The 14,280-nt window shown below is 38.0% G+C and overlaps 1 protein-coding gene across 1 annotated transcript; it reads right to left on the reverse strand.

Moving 5' to 3' along the window:
* Positions 1-9,747: 9,747 nt before the first annotated feature.
* LOC104612091 (uncharacterized) lies at positions 9,748-10,248 on the reverse strand. The gene has a single exon (XM_010279407.1). The coding sequence runs from the start codon at positions 10,246-10,248 to the stop codon at positions 9,748-9,750; it is 501 nt and encodes a 166-aa protein (XP_010277709.1).
* Positions 10,249-14,280: the final 4,032 nt, after the last annotated feature.

A 14,280-nucleotide genomic window follows, 5' to 3' on the forward strand; every position in this document is an offset into this window, starting at 1 on the left:
CCTATACCCAACAAAAACTACCCTTATAACTTTAAGAGCAAATCCACAACCAATTCAATCTCATCAAGTTTTTGCATCTATGAAAGCCAAGCAACTATCTTATAAATTAAACTAAAACCATTCAAATTTCACCATTAAACCAATCACATGTTGACCCAATTCAACCTAGAACCATGTCCCAAGTGATCTTTAAAACCACTTTCATTTAAGCCTTAGAATCATCCATAATTAACATAATCCAAGCAACCAAATAAATATCCATTTTTACTTATGCCTAGAAGCCCAAAAGATAAACCAAAAGTTGACCATTTTCACCCAACCCTTAAATCCAATATCTAACTTAAAACATGGTTACAACCATAAGCATTTAGAACTAAGAAACTTATCCAATGCCCCATGTTGGCCCAAAATATTGAACTAAATTTAGCATAAAAACCACCCCAAGTCATTTTTAGGGGCACCCCCATTTTGCCATAGAACCAATCCATGACCAACCATTCTCAACCTCAATTCACATAGTCTTACCATCCCAAAACCTAAATCAAAAGCAACTCTTTCCCACCTAACCCTTGCAACCTACGACCAAACCCAAAGCCAAAATCAATTTCATAAAGTCTTTTACATTGATAAAACCTATGCAACTAGCCTAAAAGATAAACTAATACCAACTAAAATTTAACTTTGAAACCAATCACATTTTATCCTAAAAAGTTATACCAAAATATGCTTAGAAATCACGTCTCAAGTCATACTTAGAGCCCTTTCTATTTCAGCCATAGATCCAATTCATGATCAATCATTTCCAATCAACGAAATCACCTCACTTTCACCTATTCTTACTAGTTTAAGACTTAAACCAAAAGTAGTTCATTTTCATTTAACCCTTACAAACCATGGCCTAACTCTAACCACCCTTACAACCTTAAGACTGAATTTGGAGCCAATTTTATCTCATCAAGCTTTTACAACTATGAAATCTATGCAACTATCCTAGGAACTAAACTAAAGCTTACCAAATTTCAGCCTCAAAACCATTCTAATCTTGGCTTAATTCATCGCAGAACTATGTCCCAAGTCATTCTTAAAACCACTCCCATTTTGGATTTAGAATTAGTTTATAATCAACCCCTTCTAAGCAACCAAATCATCCTATTTTCTCCTAGGCATAGTAGTCAAAAACCTAAATCAAAATTAGGTTATTTTCACCCAACCCTTATAATTTAAGATCTAACTCAAAATACCCTAACAATCTTATGACTAAACCCATAGTTAGCTCAATCTTACCCAAACTTTTACAATCAAGAAAGTTACCTAATTAGCCTAGAAATTAAGCTAATAAACCAACCTATATCAGCCTTAAAATCAATCATAGATTAGCAAAAGAAAACATATCCACTTCATCTATGTTTTTTTATAATAACATAAAATTTATTAAAAGGAAAACACAATATAACCTAAATAGGTGTTAAGGCAACATTTTATGGCAAACTAAGGAATTATAGTTCTCCTAAAGATAATTCAATATAAACTAACCAAATTATAACTTGAAAATCCCTTTAAAAATCAAGATTAGGCGATGCCCAAACGACCATATGATACTACGATACCATCATCTTTAACTTAAACTTTCTTTCCTCCGTTCTACTAAGACACAACTGAAATTAAAGAATCTTGGAATCAATATTATAACCTCTATGTAATCTATTTTCCTTTTTCTTATAAGGAAATAATTAAACAAGTGCACCGAACTCAAGTAATTAGAAATTCAAAATTTATTTTGCATTGACAAACAACTAATGAATTTTACTACCTAGTTTCCTTCACTTTTTTCATTGTGTATTGCATATTTAATTAAATCATCAAAAATAATCCTTGTTCCGACTTTTATTTGCTTTCCTTTGTCGGTTAAACATGCAACAAATGGCTCTTAAAGCATTTTGGAGATAGTGGATACTTCTTTTATTATAGACTTTAACATGCATTCAACTTTATCGGAAGCCGTGGCTATAGATTAACTAGATCTAATTACGGTTTTGCAACAAACTGTGGTCATAAATCACACATTTTAGTCACAATTTGTTAAAAATCGTAACTATAGGTTGAAGTATTTAGCTTCGGTTCTACCAAAAAACTATGGTTATAAGTTGTGTATTTAGCTATGATTTTGCAACAAACCATGGCTATAGATTGCATATTTTAGCCATGGTTTTTCAAAAACCATAACTATAAGTCGAAGTATTTAGCTTCGGTTCTTCAAAAAACCGTCATTATAGGTGGTGCATTTAGTTACGGTTTTGCAACAAACCATAGTTATAAATAACAGACTTTAGCTATAGTTTAAGAAAAATCTGTGGCTATAGATTTGAATAATAGCTATAGACAGCATAAAATCTTAGCTATATGCATATTTTAGGTACTGTTTATTCCATGGCTAAAGGCTCATACGGTTTGCATCCATCCTTTAGCTACGGACAACTACCGTAGCTATAGATGTGCTATAATCACGGATTAATTGAACCGTAGCTATAGGCTATAGTTGATGATTTTTGAAGATAAAAACAGTGGAAATTGGACCTAAAGACGAATCTCAACAAATATATATTCAAATATCAAAGAAAAACGTACCTTCCATCTCTCCAAGTAGGAAACTTGATCCGGTCGGAATCTAATTCGTAGACAAGTCTCCACTCGACTCCAAGCCTCCAATAAGATGGGAAACAAATTGAAATTGAACGCTTGGTCGAGTGGTGACCATCTCTATTTATACATGTTCTTGAGGTAATCAAAAGGTCCTCCCATCAATGATAAGCACTCATGGAGATCCCTACTCGGATTTTTGTTGTTATCTCATTTTTCTTTGAGAACTTATCTCTTGTACCAGCTATAGAACTCAAATCACTATAAACGGTTGTGATACTAATCCATGTAATAGTGATAACACCATGAAGAAGATAATAACCGAAACAGAATTCAGAGCAGAAAAAGAAATATGATAAAACCCTAAAGAAAGAGACAACTGAAATTGCAGAACTCAAAGAAAGAGAAGAACTTCAATAGGAGAATATTATTCTCATGAACTTGTGTCTTAGAGGGACGATGGCTACAGTATATATACAAGTTATAGAGTGGAAAAGAAAGTAAGTCTCTAACGGTCACCTCTATAATTTAGCACTTCTAATTATAGAGGATATTATACACCTTCCTATTATCATACTTTCTTATTACTCCCCCTCAAGTTGGAGCATGATGATCCGAAATGCCCAACTTGCAAAGAAGAAATTGAAATTGGCGCTTTCCAAGACCTTTAGTGAACAAATATGCTAACTGTAAATGTGATGGAAGATAATGCGGTAAAATTTCGCTAGAAAGCAGTTTTTCATGTACGAAATGACAATCTACTTCAATATGTTTAGTCCTCTCGTAGAAAACGGGATTGCTTGCAATGTGTAAAGCCGCATTATTTTCACAGAAAAGACTAGTGGCTCCTAACTGTGGTATTAATAATTCACTCAATAATCTCCGCAACCAAATCACTTCACTAGTAGCCATGGCCATGGCTCTATATTCCGCTTTTGCCAAGGATTTAGACATTGTGGGTTGTGTCTTGCTCCTCTAAAGAATAGGGGAAAAACCAAGCTGGAAGTACAAACCGGTTACTGATTTTCTGGTCAAAGGACAACTCGCCCAATCTACATTGCAGTATCCTCGTAATACCATATCATTCTCACCATTTAGCAATATACCTTGCCCTAGACATCCTTTGAGATATCTCAGAACGCGTACTAGGCCGTTCCAATGTTCAACTCGGGGTTGCTGGACGAATTGGCTAAGCACATGCACAGCATAAGTGATGTCGGGCCTCGTGATTGTCAAGTATAACAGTCGTCCTACCAATCTTCGGTACTGATTTGGATCAGAATGAAAACTCCCATTGGTGTACCCCAAATGATGATTTTGCTCAATTGGGGTGTCTACGGGTTTGCATCCAGTCAGTCCAGTTTCTTTCAAAATGTCCAGAACAAACTTGTGTTGATTCAAAAATAGTCCAATAGTAGACCGAGCTACTTCTATTCCAAGGAAGTATTTCAAATTTCCTAAGTCCTTTATCTTGAAACAACTATTGAGATACACCTTGAATTTTGCACACGTTTCTGAACTGTTCCTAGCTAGTATAATATCATCAACGTACACCAAGAGACCAAGAAAGATGTTTCCCTTTTTGTATATGAAAAGAGTACTTTCCGTAGTGGATTGCTTGAAACCATACTCACGCAAGGATGCTGTCAACTTTGCGAACTAGTTTCTAGAGGCCTGTTTTAGGCTGTACAGAGACTTTTGTAGCCTGCATACTGCATTTGATTTTTCGGAGTTGAAGCCCGGCGGGAGCTTCATGTAAATTTCTTCTTTGAGGTCACCATGCAGAAACGCATTGTTTACGTCCATTTGATGAAGTTCCCATCCTTTTGTTACTGCCACTGCTAAAAAAACATGGACAGATACATGCTTTGTTACTGGAGCAAAAGTCTCTGTATAATTCTCTCCCCATTTTTGAGTGAAGTCTGGAACAACTAATCTGGCCTTGAAACATTCAATGCTTCCATCTGATTTGTACTTAATTCTGTAGACCCATTTGCATCCAACCACTTTCTTCCCTTGGGGCAAACTCACAATTTCCCATGTTTTGTTTTCTTCCAAGGCCTTAACCTCTTTGTCCATTGCCTTAATCCATCGTTCATCTTTGACCGCTTGTGCATAACTGGTTGGCTCATCATGAGAATCGATGGCCGCTAAGAAAGCTTTATGAGTTGGACTAAACTTACTATAACAAATGTAGTGTGTTAGGAAATGGGCCTTACCTGCAACCGCTTTTCGGACTGAGTTCACATTGGATGGTGGTAACAATGCGTCACACACATAGTCTCTTAAATACCCTGGCAGTTTTCTTTCTCGTTGAGGTCGCTCTTGTCGCAAAACAGATTGCTCATTTTCATTTCTTTGTGGTGTGCTCACTGCAGCTTGGTCAAACGCACTTGTTCCTTGACGTTCTTCCGAATTTGCTTCCTCGTCAGTTGTGTGGACGCCTTCCTCATTTGTGCCCATATGCTGGTTGCCATTACCTCCAACAAGACTCCTTTTATCCCTAAACGGCTCGTTTTCATCTTCCACAATCACATGCTCCCTCTCACTTGGAAGTCGTTCTCCTCGAAGTGCCTCATTATTGCTAAAAGGAAAGACTTCTTCATAAAAGTGTACATCTTGAGATGTAAAGATATCTCCTTTCTCCAAATTATACATTTTCCATCATTTCTTTCCATACGGGAATCCAACGAAAATACACTTCTCGGCACGCTCTCCAAACTTATCCTTTCCAATGCCTTGCCTTTTGGCATACGCAAGGCACCCAAAAACTTTAATGTGAGAATAATTGGGTGTTTTTCTAAACAACATTTCAAATGGTGTGCGGCCTCCTAATACGCTGCTTGGAGTGTAGTTAATTAGATGAGCTGCTTCCATAATACACTCTCCCCAAAATTTCAAAGGTAGATTGGCCTGGAAACGTAAAGCTTTTGCCACATTGAGGATGTGTTGGTGCTTCCTTTCTACTCTCCCATTTTGTTGCGGTGTCTCAACACAAGAGGTTTGATGAATGATTCCCTGGCTGAGAAAAAATTCATTGAGAGTCCCAAAAAATTCTGTTCCATTGTCACTACGAACCATCTTGATATCAACCCCAAATTGTCTCCTAACAATAACACAAAAGGACATGAAGACCTTTTGAGTTTCTGATTTATCATGCAAAAGATACACCCACGTAGTACGTGTAAAATCATCCACGATGGTTAAGAAATAATGGGCTCCTGAGAGAGATGGAGTATGATACCGACCCCATAGGTCGCAATGTACTAATTCAAATGCACGTGAAGCTTTATTGTCGCTTAAAGGAAATGAAATTCGTGTCTGCTTCGCACGATGACATATATCACAATACTCATCATAATTATTATTACGGTTGAAACCACACCCGATAAATAGGATAAATTTTTGTTAGAAAGATGTCCTAGACGTTTGTGCCACAGCTCCTCTGTATTCTTCTTGGAGGCCATTGCATGAGCACTATGTGTGTTTCGCAAATAGTATAGGCCATCCTTGAGATCACCCAGTCCAATCAGCATCCGCCGGGTGGGGTCCTGTATTACACAAACATTCAAATAGTAAGTAATAACACAACCCATATCTTCACTTAACTTTCTTGAAGATATCCAATTACATTTAAAATCCAAAACATAAAGAACATCTTTCAATTTGATATGCCTGTCAATCATGATGTCTCATATTTTATTTACTTTCAAAGAATCTGCATTCGGGATGACGACTCTTTCATCCCTTCTAGCCTCTCGAATATTCTCAGTCTTTAAGATTACCAGAAACGTGGTGTGACGCACCACTATCAATAATCTAATTCGATAAGCGAACCAAGGAAAATTTCTTACCAGACAGTGCATCATGGATCATGTTTTTTGAATCACCTGTACCCAATAGAGACATTAACCGATCAAGTTGAGCTTGTGTGAGGGACGTCATCTGTACAGTGTTGCTTGACGCTCCCATTTCTTCAGTGACGACACCTGCTCGGCCTTGGATGGCATTGGCCGTTGCTCCTTTGCCTCTGCGATTTCCATTGCCTCATCCTCGACCACGGCCTCCTTTACCTCCGCTTCAGTTCTTCCAGTGTTCCGGGTACCCAATGATTTCAAAACAATGGGATTTGTCATGTCTGGGTCTCTTGCAGTGAGCACAAACTACGGGTAGATCAGTAGAGTCTCGTCCTTCTCTCCTTTGATCTAACTTTCCTTGGCTTGCGAAGGCAGCAATTTGTATCCTTGGATCTTCGTGCTGCCCCACTTTCAATTGCAATTCTTCTCTTGATATCATGGCAAAATAGCGAGTGAGTGAAGGCAGTGGGTCCATGCTTATAATGTTTGATCTGACAGTACCATATCAATCATCGAGGCCCATCAAAAATTTATAGACTTTTTCATTCTCCCTTTCTTCCAGTATATTGATCAACGTTTTACACGTCGATCCGCACACACGTGTCGGTTTTAGTATACTGGTCTAGCTGATCCCATATTCCTTTTAGTTTAGCATAGTAATCTGTGACACTTAGTGACCCTTGCCTGAATTCATTTCATTCCCCAATTGATATATTTGGGGACCATGTCCTTGATGATATCTCTGTTGGAGTTCAGTCCACAACTCTCTAGCATCATCAAAGGAAATTATAGTGTTTTGTATGCTTTTGTCAACACAATTAAAGATCCATGAAATAATCATAGCATTGCATTTATCCCAAGTATTCTTATCAATGTCATCAACCTTAGCTCTCTCTAGAGTACCATCAATGAAACTCAATTTGTTTTTAGATTTTAGAGCTCTTTGAAAGGCCTTTTCCCAAATATGATAGTTTTCTCCATTAAGAATGATTTGGCTTAGAAGCATACCTGGACTGTCAGAGGAGCTCAGATAATACATAGACGTGGGATCACTGATCGATGGGATCTTGAAAGAGGTGGATGAGTTGTTGCCAGTCATTGCTTCAAACATGAGGTTACTCAAAATACCGCTGGGTGGAATGAGTGGTTCGGCACACACCAAACCTCACTGTTACGAGTCACACAACTCCTCTTCTTTGATGGGCACACGCCCTCTGAACGGATCAGTGGTGAAACTCACCATGGCTTTGATACCATGATAACACCATGAAGAAGATAATAACCGAAACAGAATTCAGAGCAGAAAAAGAAATCTGATAAAACTATAAAGAAAGAGACAACCGAAATTGCAGAACTCAAAGAAAGAGAAGAACTTCAATAGGAGAATATTATTTTCATGAACTTATGTCTTAGAGGGACGATGACTACAACATATATACAAGTTACAGAACGGAAAAGAAAGTAAGTCTCTAATGATCCCCTCTATAATTTAGCACTTCTAATTATAGAAAATATTATACACCTTGAGGATATTATACACCTTCCTATTATTATACTTCCTTATTAGATATTAGATAGATATCATCACTGGATGTTGTAGTCTTCTCAAATACTTGGTTTTAATTTGTCGAGGCTGATTTTAGCTTTTTGAAGAATTGCAGAGCTGGTTTTGGTGTGTTGCTTTTTGATAAGGAAAATAGTTTTTCAGTGTCAGACAAGTCTAGATCTGCATTGTTTGCTGAATCTTAATGCGGTGTTATTAGGGGTTCGTACGTTTTGCTCAGGACTGTTAGTTCCAGCATATCGTCATCCGTTCAGATTTTCTGCAGTTAATCCAGTGCTTTGTTTCTTTCGATCCAAGAATTCCGAGCTTAGCGACCTCCGATTTCTGTTTGAAGACATTTCTGCTATTTTAAAGTCTTTCGTATCTGTTTCTTGGATGTTAATTTCTCGAGAACAGAACCCAGTTCCTCACTATCTTATTAGCTCCATTTGCCCTGACGGCCTGGGTGGTTTTTCCCTCTCCTTGGATTCTTGAACTTCTGAGGCGAGGGGTTGTTAGTTGTGATAACTCTGGTCCATTTGGTTCACAGTGATTGGAATTGGAATTGAAATCCCTTGAAATGGGAATCAAAATGGTCTATTCCCAGTTTGGCTCAGAAATCGGAATGAGAGTTGGAATAAGTTAAAATGCGATTTCATTTCCAGGGGAGGAGGGGGAGGGAAGGGAATGGCCATTCCCTCAAATGGGGAAATACCATTTTCACAAGGAATGAAAATGGATTTCCCATTTCACCTAACCAAATAATTGGAATTGGAATGGTCCATTCCTATTCTGCATCCAGACCCATATTCCCGCAAACCAAACGGGCGTTAGTTGTATCTGGTTCTGTTTCATCCGTTGATCAATGAATTTCGTTTTACCGATAAAAAAAAAAAAACAGAAAAAGGTTAACGAACTTCTTTGCTTCTTGTTTACAGAGACAATGCAAATAGAGTGAGATATCCAAAGATCCGTATAGCTTCCCAAATAGATTAAGGTATCCCAAGAGTTCCCAAAAGCTTCTTAATGTTTACGGAGTAAAAATGAATTACTTTAAAATGAAACATACAGAGGAACATCCCATGAAACATTGAAACTTACTTTGATCAGCTATGTTTGTTTGTGTCATTTTGGGTTAGCATAAAACATTACAAAATTGCTTTTCTTTCCTCTTTTTTTTTTTTTCACTCTTTTCAAACTTCACTTTAAATCATGCCTTGATTTAGGTGTGGGTCGATCAGTTCTTGGATGCCTCCACCATTTCAAACTTCACTTTAAATTTGTTTCTTTGATTACAATCCAAACGATTGTCAGTAGGTCTAGTACTGGTCCAAGGCTTGGGCCAAGTATTAATCCTTCTTAGAATCTAGCTCTCTCTGCCAGACAAAGTGAGAAGTGATCTCAATCCCCAAATACCCTGATCAGTGGTTCCAGTGCAGGAGATCTTCATTCATATATGGATGCAGTGCCACCACGCAGTGAAATACTACTTAGCTAGGCTACTCCTTTACTTCTGTACATTTTATAATTCTATATCTTTTAGGAAATCAGAGCCTTTAATACTATGGCTCCTATTGTTGATAGAAACCAACTAAAAACCAGACAGAATCAAGAACTACTTTCTACTGTATGCACTGTTCTCTTTTCCATGTAATTGACTAGGAGGAGAACATGATTTAACCTGTTGTAGTTCAGAGAGTAGTTGGGTGATCAACACAGGGAAACTGGCTGTCTCTTTTGAATCTCCAGACCCTTCAAAGCCTCCCCACCACATCTCCTCTTCCAAAGACTAACAACTTCGTTGCTATCCTCGCCGCCGGCGTTTGGCACCCGTTTAATGACTGGCAAAGGAGGATCCAAATCAACCATTTTGATCGAACGGTAGTCCTCCTCATCTACAAACTTGTCTCTACTGCTACCCACGATCATCTGTCTTCTGCTACCTGTAGTACTAATGAGATCCTTGCTAGAGAACATCTTTTGGAGCTTCAAGTACTTCTTTTTGCCATTGTTGTTGTTGTTGTTGCTTCTACTGTGACCTGGGAAACCAACTACTTTGTTGCTTCGCTTGATCTGGCCCATGCACCCAACTCTAGGGGATACGGGTTCCTTGTAGAAGTACTCGTCGCAGGATGAGATTGTGCCACTGTCCTCACATTTCTGGAGCTTCTCGCTGGTGGTTGCCCACGGTCTCAAACACAAAATCGGCATGATTGATCCGAGCTGAAGCTTGTGATGACTTTGCTGATGATGAAACTCTCTACCCATGTGTCCTCTTGATCTTCTTATTGCTCTAAGGCCCTCAGAATGGTAGCCCACAGAGAGAACAGGACTCACAGTGGTCAAATTCAAAGGAGTTGATTGGTTTTGCTTTCAATGGGTTTGTAGTAAACGTTTCCTTTCATATATAGTTGGATTCTTGGGAGGGATAGTATCAGGGTGGACCATTATTTTGGACTCATTATTTTATCTATTGGACAGGCGATAAGTACAAACTAATGAGTCTACACGGACTATGACAAAGACATGTTTGAATGACAACATGCATGGATTAAGCATGGTTACGTCAAGGTAGAGAAAGACCAAGTTATACCATTGATCATTCATCACACGGCTGGTGGTGGTGGTGGTGATGATTCAATAATAGGATCAGCGCTAGCTAGGCCGACATACTGCATAAAACCTTGTTCAACTTTATCTAATAAAGCATGTGAGGAACACAAAGGGATTGGTGAAATGGTGAGTTGATTAATTCATTGTATATTTGTCGGTGACTGATTTCTTTGAAGTAAGCTTGTGCCAAATTAATTAACTATTGAAATTTGAAAATAGAGATTTGTCTCTTTGAACTAAGCTTGTACCACTTTTTGTATTTGAAAAGCACGAGAAATTTAATACTGTATTTGTTGTCTGTCTGCTGAGGTCTAGAGAGGCTGGACATGGCAAAGGAAGCAGACCCAGATCCAAGAAATTCACCCAAACAATTGAATAATATTACTAATAACTGTATTAATTAAGATGAGGACTTGTGGTTTCTTTGTGTTTTGCACAGAGTATCTTGAATCCTGTTGAAGGACCAGTCCAATACATGTATTTTCTGTATGGATTTGCTGGTTGGAGCCTAATGGAGTGTCCGGTGGAAGGTCGGCCTTGAAGATAACAACAGAAGAACTTTGTTCAGTCAAGTTGGCCAGAAGAGAACAAAGAGGACATGAGGCTGTAAGCGTGCAGCAATGGCTAGTAGTGGTGTTAGAAACAAATTAATTAAAAGGAATGTGGCTATGTACTATGGTTCAATTGTTTTTAGCACCATTTTTAATTAAGATAATATTACACCGCATGAACTTAGGAATGTTGTTAAATTTGAGGGTCCAGTTGGGATATATAGGAACTCAACTCAATTTGGCCTTATTCACAACCATCTAGGTTCAGGTAGATGAATCCTATACCGCCATTCCATTAATTGTATTCTATCAAGGGTCATGTCTTCTGTCAAATTATAAGTAGAGTCCAGTTTGGATCAGGTTTGGCTCAAATATGCTTTGAGTTTCATTTCAATCCAAGAGGTATTTAGAACCGTGGTGTTGCACCCTGTTGAGATTTTAGAGTCCATGTAAGTGCCATATATATATATATATATGCATAAGAAGTAAACACAAAAAATATATATTTAGTAATCCTTATTCCTTAACATTTTGTGTTTCTAAATAAAATTTTTGAACTATCAAATTATCTTAAATTTCAATGTATAAATCTCATTATATCTCCATCTCTATGCATGCCTATACATATTATAAGGGGTTGTAGTTGAATTTATCATATTGATGAGAACAAGCTTCAACTCCCAAATTAAGAAAATATTTCACCTTTCTGTTGGGCAAAGGGTCGTAGTCAGTCGGTATGTGAAGCTGGGCACTGAATCCAGCTTGGGGTATGGACCCACCGGATTATATGATCTAGCAAAGAAATAGATGGAACCAATTAGGTCATTTGAACTTTCCTTTTGTCCTGCATAAAGCCACAGAAAGCTGGATTGGACAAATTCATCTCTATCATTGCAAACTAATTTCCTTTTTCTTTTGGTAGGAAAAGACCTTTTTCTTTCCTTCTTTATTTCACTTTTCTTTTAGTTTGTAAGGTTTGGATTGGACAAATTCATCTCTATGATTGCAAACTAATTTCTTCTTGGGTCTGTGGATACATGACTCTAGTCCGAGTTCACATCTGTCCCCACAGAATGCTCCCCAAAAACGTCCTACATGCACATCTCAGCCTGGATTGAGAACATCTCCTGTACTTGTCATTGGGAGATGTTTCCAATACACAGTTGGGATGTGTTGTGGGACGTTTTTGGGGCGCATGCACTCTGTGAAGGGAAGATTTGAACTCCTCTAGTCCAAGTTGGATCTGGAGTACAACTCACTTTCTATCTGTCAAAATTGTTTTGGTTGGAACCATTCAATGTTGGTCTCAATTCTTACAACTCTCAACTCTGAAGTTGTACTGTTAAAAAAAAAACTTTGTAAGGTGCCATTTTTTTTTATCCAGTAGCTGGGGAGAATCCTTTATTTAGAAAAAAAAATTCCAAAACTCTCCTTTTAAGGCCTTGCTTATCTAAACCATGAGATCCCTATTTTACATGTGGTTCATAATTCTGAAGAGTCCCCAGTGACCAACAATGGGGCTCATATGGGTCCTGTGTTCTCAGGCCTAAGATGCTCCTGTTGCTATTTTTCAACTTTCACTGAAAGTAATTCAGATGTTTAGTTGCCTTCAGTGGGACAGACCACAGGATTTAATTTGTGATTCAAATCTGAACAACAGAAAAATGTATAATCAAAAGGTCACTTTCATGGTCATACAACACTTCTATTTTCTGTGGCAGCAATAAAACAGCATACAACCAACTAATCTTGGGGTGCTTGGAGCAGTTTATCTGGTAAAAGCAAAGTCGTGTTTGACAAAGAAAACAACATGGAAATAAAATAAAGCAGTTTGAGCCTTTGAGGTATCTGGGTCCGTCTTTATCTGATGATGATGATAAGACACTTGTACAATTCAAATCACGTAGGCTGTTAAAATAAAATATCCCAAAAAGTGTTCGACATGTGGAAATGAGTTGGTAATTGGAAATGGGTTTCTGAGTCGTTTTCCACACCCTTGTTTGTAGGGCTGTTCATAAGAAGGTGTAACCCGACCAAATCGACCAACCCGGACCGACTCAATCCGAGTCGATCGGGTTATCTTTAGCATCGGTCGGTTTCGGGTTGTAAAACATCATAAACCGATGGTTCGGGTCGGTTTCGGTTTTCTTGTGTGAAAATTGAAATCGACCTGAACCAAACTGTCCCTTTATGAAGTTTAAATTAATTAAGCCCCCATAACTAATTGTCCTTCTTCAAATCTATTACATTGGCTAGATTAATGATTGTAATTAATTGTCCTGAAGTCTCCCTACAAATTCACCCAAATCCCAATTAAGACAATTAAACTTTAAAATGAATATATAATCAAAGGGATAGGTTGGTGGTTTTGGAGATAAAACTTAATTACTGAAAAGATATATAACATATATACCTCTATAATAGGCATTATTATATATGGGTTTTGCTCTTCTTCTCCTCTCCAAAGTCCACATTGTGGACTAGAGGTATAACCTGTTTATCAAAAACAAGGCTTTTCCCGCGTTCACTACCTCACATACTATGGTGCCACAGTCCCCGCATATATATTGTAGTTGAGTTTCTGTCAAGCATGGTTGAACTTAGAGCCGAAACCGACCCAACCCGACTCAAACCGATCAGGTCGGTTTTGCTTAACATTGGTTCAGTTTCGGTTTCAAGTTCAGGTAACCCAACCAGGTCGGGTCGGTTGAAAAAACCTCAATAAGCCGACCCAACCCGACCCGTAAATAACCCTACTTATTTGTTGGAAAAATAATCAAACAGATGAAGTGCATATTATTTGAAGAGAATAAAACAATTTATAAGGGATCCAGATTTCATCCTACAACTATAATTGAGAACATTTTCCATGAATCAAAACATATAAATATGATGGTCCCCGCAAAGGATACATGTAAAGACTGTTGTCCCTGACCTAGGGGTGGCCACGAGCCAAGCTTTTCATAAGTTATTTCAGCTCAGTTCAGTTTCAATCGAGTTTCGAGATGAGCTTGAGCCTAATAAAAACTCGGCTCGTGAGGCTCATGAGCCGAGTTCAAATAGAAAGATGTTATAAAAT

Source organism: Nelumbo nucifera, chromosome 1 (genome assembly GCF_055504915.1).
Source record: "Nelumbo nucifera cultivar China Antique chromosome 1, China Antique-T2T, whole genome shotgun sequence".
NCBI lineage: Eukaryota > Viridiplantae > Streptophyta > Magnoliopsida > Proteales > Nelumbonaceae > Nelumbo > Nelumbo nucifera.